Genomic DNA, 11093 nt, shown 5'->3' with positions numbered 1-11093 from the left:
ACACGTTGTCCCTGCCGCTCCTTCCTCCTCAGGGGGAGGGCTCCTCACACTCTGCCCCTGCTCCAGCGTGGGGTCCCTCCCACGGGAGACAGTCCTCCACGGAATTCTCCAACGTGAGTCCTTCCCACGGGCTGCAGCTCTTCACGAACTGCTCCAACATGGGTCCCTTCCACGGGGTGCAGTCCTTCAGGAACAGACTGCTCCAGCATGGATCCCCCGCGGGGTCACAAGCCCTGCCAGCAAACCTGCTCCAGCCTGGGCTCCTCTCTCCACGGGTCCGCAGGTCCTGCCAGGAGCCTGCTCCAGCGCAGGCTTCCCACAGGGTCACAGCCTCCTTTGGGCATCCATCTGCTCCAGCGTGGGGTCCTCCACGGGCTGCAGGTGGATATCTGCTCCCCATGGACCTCCACGGGCTGCCGGGGGACAGCCTGCCTCACCATGGTCTTCACCTCGGGCTGCAGGGGAATCTCTGCTCCGGCGCCTGGAGCACCTCCTCCCCCTCCTTCTTCCCTGACCTTGGTGTCTGCAGAGTTCTCTCTCACGTATTCACACTCCTCTCTTCTGACTGCAGGGTTTTTCCCCCTTCTTAAATCTGTTATGCCAGACGCGCCACCACCATTGCTGATGGGCAGTTTGTCAAGCGGCAGGTCCGTCTCGGAGCCGGCTGGCATCGGCTCTGTCAGACATAGGGGAAGCTTCTGGCAGCGACTCACAGAAGCCGCCCCTGTAGCCCCCCCGCTACCAAAACCCTGCCACGCAAACCCAAGACACCTACTTAAACGTTAACCTGATCACCACCCGCTCTGCACTCCCCAGGACAGTCCTACAAGCTGGCAGTTACACTGCGCAGAAAGAAATGCCTTTCTGCTCCGCGCCAACACTTCGCTCTTTAATTCACTGTAAAGCAGACATATCCAAACGTAAGCAACGTCATTTCGTCAGACAACCAAAGGAACATTCACGTACTTCCTATTAAGTGACAAGAATATTCAACCTAGGGAAGGTGCCGCGTTTCCAGCCTGGCCGCAAGCTGCACGCACCGCAAGGGTGCGATTACCCCGCGCCTGTGGCAACGGCTCAGCGATCACGCTCGGTGACCTGCCGCTAATAACCCGGCTCCTCCACAACCCGGCATCGCTACTCGCCGCCTCCGCGCTGCCTCCAGCCCCCCAACACTTCAGACCGCAGGCACCGGGAAGGTTTAGACACACTGGTTCTGCCCCTATTTTATTTTCCAGAGGATTGCGGGGGGAGTGCCGAGCCCAATTAATCTCACGTTTTCCCTCTGTGATCTCTTCAGAAGAGAATCGTTAGTAACAACATTAATATTAAAGCATCCTTTCTTTCCCCCTTTTCACCTACTCGTATACTAAATTCCACCCATTTCCCAGGGAACTGATCCTTTATTTAGGAGAAGCTCAAACATCACCGCTTCCTGTGAAACACTACATCTCTGTTGAACACAAAAGCCTTTTGTCTGAAAACTCTGCGATTTAACAATGCTACAGTGGCAAGCAAAGACTAAGACTCTTAGCAACAAATGATGACAACCGTGCATGTTTTTTTTTAAAAATTTTATTTGTCAAAGAAAAAAGGCAATAGCCAATTGAAAACCTACTTAATCTTTAACTCCAATTTTTGTCTTTAAATTTAGAGAAATGACTTATTTACTTTTTTTTTTTTAAACAAACCCCCCTTTTTCCCCTTTAACGTTTACCATCTACTCGTGCTGAATCCTTCCAAGGAGATTGCTCCAGCGTACCTCTCCAGGTCCTCGCTTTGCTCCTTTTACCAAAAAAATGAAAAACTCCATCGTGCATCTTAAGGGCTCCAATCGTCAAAAATAGGAAAAAAAATATCTTTGGAATAGCCAATTGAGTTGAATAAAAAAATCCACACGAATGCGGTTTGGTTGGGGCAGGAATCCACTCCTATGTTCCTGGTAATTTGATCCCGCTCCATGAATCCTTGTAATTCAGCCTCCCTATCCTATCCACATTATGATTTGAATCCAATGATCCAGCTCCAAGGATTGGGATCCAGTGAGCCCTCTCCAATCCAAACCTTTATAACCAGCAAAACCAAAAAAGAGGAGGCAAAAAGTTAGATACTGTAATGAAAAAATAGGATTCTGGGGAATGATCAGTTATGTTTGCCATCAATTAATACAGATGTACATTAATAACTATCAATTCCCCAAAACAAACTTTTGAATGGTGATGCTCAGATAATTTTTAGAAATGTTAATTACTATTCGGAGGAAACATTGTCATATTTACAATATGTCAACTGAAAATGCCAACATACTCATTGCTCGTACGGTGGTGTGCTACAGGTTTTGTGGTTGCAAAAAATGTTTATGAAACTGGAAAAGCTTACGGCTAAAGCTATCCACCTACTGTATGTCTAAACTATAGCTAGCACTCCCAGCTGGAAGGTAACAAAATTAACTAACTGGAGTTTTCAAACATATCGGTGAGTCAATTAGTCTGAGGGGGCAGGGCTGAGACTTAAGAAATTATTCCCAACTAGGTTTTCTATTTTTGCTCTCATTCTGATACTTAAAAAAATGAAATAGCAACGCTGTATCAGTCACACAGAGGACATGCAGATTTTAGCAGTATTGATATTATACTCTGATTTAAAGATACCCTTGATCTACTACAAGTGTACGAATACCACATAACATTAACACTTGTAACCAAATGCTGCGTGACAAAGTAAACCAATACTCCCGCCCCCGTCCCAGTTTATTCCTTTAAAAAACTAGAATGGAAGAGAGAATTACAAAAGCAAGTATTTAGCCACAATTGCCCCCCAAAAAAAAGTTTTAAAGAAAAGAGCAATTGTAGTCTGCGGTAACTAGAACATGCCTGAAGTGACACGTAGGTGCACGTACTCAATTAACCTGTCTCTCAGTATAAGGTCAATACTGCCAAGTTCATCTGTGACAATAGCACTTGGAGTCATACCATTGCCTCCATTATTGATCTGATCCTCCTCAATCCTCCTTTTGACAATCCTAAAATGATTGACATGTGCTCCACAATCCTTTAATCCAAAGCATTCTTAATCCATCTCTTCAGATATGTCTACAGAAAGACACACGAAAAGGCAAGATAAAATATAAGATCCCCCAGAAGAGACAAGTTAGCCACAAACATCCCAACATCCCCAGCTCGTATAAACCATAGCTGAACACTGAGACATTTACACAGCAATACCACAGTTCGAAGAATGTTGGTATTTAACTAGAACTAAATTGAAACAATCCTGACTGACATCAATTAAAATACAATTTATCAAAGACATGAGGGGAATGTTGATGTTAAGGAGCAAATACTCACTAGGGATTTTACACAAGAATGCAATTCAACACTTCAGCCAATTTGAATAAAACAGTTTGAATTAAAAAAAAATGAAAGACTGTACTAAGTAAAGGAAAACTGTGTACAACATGGGTTCTACAAAAAGATCAGAGCTAGTGATCATTTATGTACGAGATCGGGATCTGCTGTGGCGGGGAGAGTAGCGTGGAGATCCTCTGCTTCTTCTTGGGGAATAACTGCGGCTTCTGCTGTTGCTTCGACTACGGCTTCTGCTACGACTACGGCTGCGTGACCGAGATCTTCCATAGCTTGGACTTCTTGGGCCATCAACTTTAACACGGATGTAGGCAGTTTCTCCCTATTGAATAGACAGAACTTTCGATTGAAAAGTCTAGGCTTTAGGGCCATCTTTTTAGGCATGCTGACAGACTGAAGATACCGTTTACTACAACACGGAAATAGACATCAAAGCTTTAAAGTCTATCTCCTGACAAACTGACCACAGACTTATTTAGCTGCTTTGTATATGAACAATGAACACCACACGTTCCTTACCTTCAAATCCTACTGTTAAGCCCCTTGTATCCAATTCTGGCCAAAGAAAGTAAGTATGAAACCTACCTCATGAGATCTAAATTTAGTGTTATCCAGTTTTCGCACAGCGTAGGTCATATCTTCCTTCCGTACAAACTCCACGACACCAGTGCCATCTCGGAAAACATCAGCATAACATACATCACCTGCTTCACGCATGTGATCCTTTAAATCCTGCCAACTCCCACTCGGAGGCAGCCCTATATAAAAAGCAAGACGTTACTTTAAAACCGGATTATATTCTCACCTCCTGTAGTTACAGCGTCAGCTCGCAGCAAACGAGAGAGACTATTCGGCAAGCAGACGGGCTGCCTCGAGGAGCTGTTAGCATCGTACGGACAGCATTCCTCCCAGGCTACGCGAGGCGATGCTTTTTAAGAAACAACTTGGAGCTGCATCACCCCTCGCTGGGAAGCTTGCCTGCAGGACCCCGGGGGAGCACTTGGGCTAAGAAAGAGAGAGGACTGACTCACCCGAGACGATCACTCTGTACTCCGAGCGCCGGGACGGGGGGCCGTACCTGCCCCGGGGGGCTCCTCCCCCTCCGCCACCGCCGCCGCCTCTGCCGGTGCCCCGGCCGCTCCGAGGGAACTCCACGCGGAGGCGATACCCATCGTAATCGTAGCCGTCCCGCCCGTAGACGGCGTCCTCCGCGTCCCTGCGGGACGGGACGGGGCGGTGAGCGCGGCCGCCCGCCCCCCGCGCCGCGCCCTGCCCACGCACCGCCCCCCCGCCTTTGTTCCCGCTTCCCGCCGGCCCCACCCCGCGCCGCCCGCCCGCCGCCCCCCTCCCCGGGCCCCCGGCAGCGGGGCCGCCACCCGCAAGGCTGCGGGGGACCCGTTAGGGCGGCCCGAGGAAGGAGGGGGCCGATGCTGCACGGGCGGGGAGAAGCAGCGGCGGGGCGGCTGCTCCCGCCTCAGGCCCGGGGCTGGGGGGGGGACACGGACGCGGCACAGGCCGCGGCGGGGCCCGAGTCCCCCCCTCTCCCAGGGGGGGTGGTGGTGGTGGGGGGTCTCACCTGGGGTCCTCAAACTCGACAAAGGCGAAGGGCGGGCCCCCGCGGCGGTTCTTGAGGTCGATGTCGCGGATGGCCCCGTACTTGTAGAAGACGTCCTCGATGTCCTTGGTGCGGATGTCGGGGGGCAGGTTCCCCACGTAGATGCGGCAGTCGTTGTTGCCGGCTGGGCCGCGGATCACGCCCCCTCCGGACATGGCAAGGTCAGCAATGGCTGCGGCGGTGGAGGGCCGGAGCGCGGAGAGCGGGCGGGCGAGCGGGCGCGGGGCCGGGCCGGGCACACGGGAGCGCACACGCCGCCTCCCCCAACAACCGCTTCAAAATGGCGACCGCGGCTCCCCTCGCGGTCCTACTGCGCGCAGCGATTTCACCCCGGGACGCAGCACCGCCCGCGCTAACGGGAGAACGAGGCGGCGCCCGCGTCTCCCGCCGCGCCCTCACTGCTCCGTCCTGCGCATGCGCGGCTTCGGAGGAAAGTAGTTCCTCCTTTCTCACCCCGTGGCAGCTCCACCTAAGAAGCCGAACCCGTGCTAGCGGTGCGGCTCCGGCGTGCCAGGGTGCAGCGAGCTCCGTTCTCCCTCGGAAAACCCCCGCTGCCCGCCGTGGGGGAAGAACGCAATCCCCGGCCGCGGTTTTTACGGCGGCAGGCCGTACGGCGTCACGTCCTGTGCGGCGTCCGCGCCAAGAAGGCCCGGCCGGGGCAGGGGGGAGGGTGTATCCCACAATGCATCGCGGCGGCGGGGGCGCTTGGCGCCAAGGCGCGGGGCGTGTCCCACAATGCACTGCGGGGGGAGGCGGTTGGGCCGTGTGCAGCGGCTGTGGAGAGGTGGTGGCGGCGGCGGGGGGGTACGGGGATGGTGGCGTGGAGCGGGCTGCTCTGTGCTGTGGGCAGAAGGGCTACGGCCGCACCCGGGCCGCAGTCACGGCTCCGTCACGTTGTGGCGTGCCCAGGGGGCGTGGGGAGAAAGGGCTCTGCCCGTTTCCCCAGGCGGGCGGGAGGGGCGAGGGTAGGACGGAGGCGAGCTGGGACCGGCTCGGCCACGCTGAGGTAAAATGGCTGCCCTGAGGGCATAGGGAGCTGAATCCAGGCCTGGGTCCACTGCTCGGCCGTGCGAGCATCCTGCTTGTGTATTCCTTTCAGCAGAGCATTAAAGTTAAGTTTTAGGGCTGTTGATTTTTGTTGGTTTTTTTTTTTTCCCCCTCCTAACACTGTGCTCTTCCTGAATGCTCTATCGTGGTTCCTAAGGGCTCTTATATCAGATTGATCTCATGGTCTGCTCTGGAAGGACCCTCAAATCTACTTTGCAGTCTGAGCACAATGTCTGTGGACAGAACAAACCTTAAGAACGTACTTGACTTTGTTTTGTGTCTACGTAAGTTAATAAAAGTGGAGGAACAAAAAAGCATTTGAGATTGAGGCAAAGTCACATCTCAAGTGGGCGAGTTTATGAAAACGTCGTTTCCTGAGGGCTATGTGCTCCTGGAGAAGTGCACGCTGTAGGGTGCATCTTTGGAGGTCTAACGTAGAGTTGCAGGAGAAATGCGTGCAAAAGTGGGCAGAAAAGGATTTCCTGGGGAAGAACCAAGCGAATGTAACTATGTTACATTCACGAGATTATAACTGAAATGAAGTCACTTTAGAACGCCACTGTAGTAGCGTGGTTTGTCACAAAGCCCTAAAAGATGCGTTAAGGCAGTAAATGTAGCTTTAGATAGACAAACTGCTTTAGTGTGCCCCAAACCCTTCACTGCTTGGAGTTCAGGTCGCAAATAGCTTTTGAAGTGAGACTTTTTTTGCATGATCCACAAGATACAACAGATGTGGGAGCGATACTTCTAAAAATGTTTTAAATAGTTGTACTTTTGCAATCTGGCTTGTCTCTCATTTATCGCTTGGTATCTTTCGTATCGGCACAAGCAAGTCCACGCGGTGCCGGAAAAGGTTGACTGTAACCACCGTGATGGGGTTAAAGCAGTATCGTGAGTATGTAGAAAAACCCTTTAGGCTCCTAAGTTAATTAAGGGATTTTGAAAAATGTGTCATGCCTCTTTAGTAGAGTCTGTCATGCATACTTTCATTTTTCATGTGTTAATTAAAAATGCATATTCCTCTAGAAAAACGGCAATCCTGATGACTTACAGTTAGAAAAATATTTTCAGTATAACGTCATAACATGTTTGACTGTTATAAATGCCTTTCATTTTTCTCTCGTGTAGGTTAAAGTACAGTAATGTGCTCTGCTCTAGTGATTTTGAACATTGGTAATATCTATGTTAGATTGCTAGTGGTTTAAATAAAGACTGCTATTAATCACTGAAAGATGTTATGAGAAAGCCCATCTTCAGAAGTGGTGGTTGGCAAAGTATAAACTACCGAGTATCTAGGGATTTTCTACATCTTTAAAAGAGTATTATGGTTTCACAATTCTGTTTGCAGCGGAATACGAACTGGCGAGACGGTGACTGCTGTGCCGCTGTGGTTCCAGCGTTGATCGACATGACTTCAGTGGGTGCTTTTGGGTAAATACATTTTTTTTGAACCAGCACAATTTAACAAGCTAATTCAGTCATTTGCCAGCTCAGTAGAAATACTTGTTGTATATTAAAAAAAAGAACAACTTCCCCTCCCCACAAAAAAACAGATCTTGCAGACCCCGAATATGCTCTTCCCAGGTGTAGGGAAGGCTCCATCCTTTGCCAAGAAATGAGTCTTTATTTTCAAAAGCTTATTAAACTGCTGAAAGTTATTCTTAAAGACATCATAAAATAATGGGCCTGGTTATCATAAAATAAGTCTGCCCGGTTTGCGAAAACCCTATTGCATAATTTCTTTTGTGTGTTAATAATCCTCATAACTGCTTTAAATGATTGCCTTAATTACCTTAATGAAGTGTCTTTTTACAGAAATATTGAATGTTTTCTTCCTCATTACCTTTTTTAGCTCTGTGTTATCAGCGGAGCGCTTAAAACAGTTCGATAAGCTGCAGAACATTTATTTGCTTTGTCAAAGTCGCTTTTGGCTTTCTGGCAAAATGTATAGGTGGAGAATCATTAAACATTAATTATGTAGAAAATAAATTACTGGGAAGGAAATGGCAAATAATCTTGCTCAAAAAAAGAAGACAACTACTGTAAAATGACAAGTTTTCGTGCTCAAAATGAGAGTAATGAAAAACAGGGCTTTCCAACTGAGAATAAGGGAAATGTTAACCGTGTGAGCCAGTACGGGAGGTGTCTGAGCGTGCTGAACTTACCCAGGTGGGGATATGCCGGCGAACACTTTGTTACAGCCGCTCCTCCGTCTGCTGTAGGCCTCCTCGCGCACAGAAAGAAAACCAGCGCCTTGGGTTTGGCCCTTTCTGGCATTTGCACAGCCTGCCTTCCTCTCCCCGTCCTTCCCAGACCTCTTCCCACGGTGTTAAAATCCACTCTCGCTCTTTGCAAATAACCGTCCCGATGCCGCAGGCGGGTCTTTTTTAGACAAAAGAGACTAAAATGCTTTCTCATGGGGGGTCACTGCTCGTTTTTATTTATGACGAAACGGAGGCATTGGAAGCAAGAGGTTTTCCCAAGGCGAGCTGGCGGGGTCGGGGGCAGAGCCGGGAGCTGGGTGGGTTGGGTCGCAGTTCTGCGTGCTGGCTTTCATCACCTTTACCGCTCGCCTGGCTCTGTCAGCGAGAACCTGGTTTTCCTAATCCTTAGTACGGTACGATCCGGCTGGGATTAGCCTTGACTAATCTTACTTGGTTGCAAAATAACAATTCGTGAAAGCTCAGATTGTGTGGAAGAAAAGGGTCGTTTTTAAAACGGCGTCCTAAGTTGTAACGTTTTTTTGGAGAACTAAGCTTTGAATTGTCCAAACTTGCTGTTTCCCGCCCAGAAGAGTTGTTCTGCATATGCTGCTTGGGTGGTTCCTTTTGGCATTTCAACAGTAACATGAAACTGCACAGACCGTGTTCTTTGGAGCCTGAAATATAAAGCTGATATTTTGGGGGCCCTCGATTTTAAATCGTGCATCAATGTTATCAAAGTTATTAATTTGCATGTAGAAAAAAGATGCAAAAATACAGTCTGTGATTTTTTTTCAGAGAAACTCGGAGTACATTGATAAGACAAGGGGAGTGTAAGTTTGAAAATCTTTCCCATAAAAGTGGATGGTGGCAGAGCTCGTTTTATTTATGTAGATGTATATGTAAGCAACAAGATTTCATATGCACATGGTGTAGCATGTCTTGATGGAAACGAAAAACACAACACACTTTGACAGTTGGAATTTTTCCTGAAAGGACACACACAGAGGTAGAGATTTAAGGAAGAAAAACCACCCAGAAGAGCAGGCTGCGTCAACGGGCGTTTTCCATACATAACACCACCTGAATTTGCATCACGCCTGGAAGGCATTGTGAAAATGCTCATTCTTAGAAATTCTGAAACACGGCTCTCTTTTCTTCATTAGAACAGCTACACCGTTCCAGCTGCTGAGCGCGATGTGCTCGGCAGAGCCGTGATCGCCAGGTCCCCGGAGCAGACTGCTGACGTCTTCACGGGACCCCCGGGCGCAGCCTGCTCCTGCAGCCGCGGCAGCGCAGGACCACGAGCGGCCGCGTCTCCCCCCGGGGCTGGGCCGGCTGCAGGGGCGCAGGGAAGCAGAATCAAGTTAAATCGTGTGTGGTTATTTGTCTTGCTAGTAGCAGTTAAAGGTTAATTAAAAAAAAAAAAAAATAATCGGGGTTTCCGTGTGATTTCTGCTGTCTTGTTTTTGTGTTACTCTGATTTTCAGCGCCTGGTTTCACCTTTGATTCCCACGTGCCAGCGCATGGCGTCTGGGGGCGGGGAGGGGAAGAGGCAGCGGTTAGCGCAGACTGAAAAGTTTAAATGAGCCCCCCAAACCTGTTTTAATTGATTTCTTTCCCTGGGAAAACGTTTCTGCTCACACAGGGCTGTGCGGGCTCCTTCTGCCCGCTCTCCCTTGCTCCCTGCCTCCCGCTGTCACTGAACATCGCAGCAGCCGCTCTCGTGCTCTTCCCTCTCCCTGCCTGTGGCAGCCTCCAGAGCCTGACATGGACGGAGGAGAATGAATGCAAACTGTTAACGAAGATAAACCTGCTAAGGCTTCTTCCTGCTAAGGGATAAATAAACGAAAAGGACCGTATCCGTTGGGGTTGCTCATTTCAGAAAGGACCTTGTGGTTAGGCGGAGACTGGCCGGCGAGGGTTTCCCTTGCAACCGCTCCTTCGCTCCTTTTTCTTTTGCTATTTTTATTTCTCTCTGCGTTTCCCGGAATTGCCTCCTTTCCCCCCAACGCCTTCCCACGCCCCAGGCCTGCGGCGTACGGCCGGCTGAGCCGTCTGCGCCGGGATCTGCCGAGGAGCCGCTGCCGTAGCGCGCGCCGGTGGCACGGCACCAGCGCCGACCCTGCTCGGCGCCTCCTTCCCCGCCACTTGGGCTTCGGCTCGGAGCGAACGATGCCGTCCTGATACAGGGAACTGAAACAGCGGTGACAAAACACCGGGGAGGCAACACCGAGCGAGGCAGCCCTTGCAGCAAGAGCCCCGTGCTGCGGGGCTTATTAAACAGGCGGCATTTTGTCCGTGTCCGTCAGAGGTATCGATAGCTTCTTATCGGGCGCGTGGCATCCGTCACCTTCCCCACCAGGAAACCGCGGTGCCGTGGCACCGCCGTCAGCTGCCCCGCTACGGGCAGCGAGAGCTCTGCGTTTAGGCGGCGTGGTGGCCGTGCCGCCGAGCCTCAGGAGCGTGGGTAGAGCTGAATCCTTTTGTTCTCCAGAAATAACCCTGATTTGCTAGGCCTCGGTGGTTTTTAAAAGGAGATTTTCCATTAGCTTTCCATCAGAGAGCCGCTGGCAGCGCTGCCGACATCCCCGCTCCCTCTGAAAAGAGACGACGGGAAGCGGCCCCCGTGGCATCAATGTGGGTTTGCTGATTTTTTTTAGTACAAGGAAATAGAATGAGCGAGAAATGCATTAAAATTTGTTTCAAGCAGAATATTTTTAAATACAAATAAAGTTTTAGGAACTGTTTTGTTGACATGTGTAAGTGTTTATGTAAACACTTGAGAAAGGCGAGGGATTGCGATAACCGCTTGAATATGAAAAGTTACGCAGACCAAGGTAGGAGTGACACCGAGCCGTGTAT

At 50.2% G+C, this 11093-nt stretch overlaps 1 protein-coding gene across 1 annotated transcript; it reads right to left on the bottom strand.

The window, feature by feature from the left end:
- Nucleotides 1–1557: 1557 nt before the first annotated feature.
- Nucleotides 1558–5526, bottom strand: SRSF1 (serine and arginine rich splicing factor 1). The gene is made up of 5 exons (XM_050908813.1): nt 4942–5526; nt 4397–4581; nt 3951–4123; nt 3501–3687; nt 1558–3092 (listed from the first exon to the last, which is right to left on the bottom strand). Exons 1-5 carry the CDS (start codon nt 5133–5135, stop codon nt 3070–3072), a joined length of 762 nt encoding a protein of 253 aa, XP_050764770.1. The 5' UTR covers nt 5136–5526; the 3' UTR covers nt 1558–3069.
- Nucleotides 5527–11093: the final 5567 nt, after the last annotated feature.

This window comes from Gymnogyps californianus, chromosome 20 (genome assembly GCF_018139145.2).
Source record: "Gymnogyps californianus isolate 813 chromosome 20, ASM1813914v2, whole genome shotgun sequence".
NCBI lineage: Eukaryota > Metazoa > Chordata > Aves > Accipitriformes > Cathartidae > Gymnogyps > Gymnogyps californianus.
The sequence above is the reverse complement of the archived record's forward strand: the minus strand, read 5'-3'. Positions and strand labels throughout refer to the sequence as shown.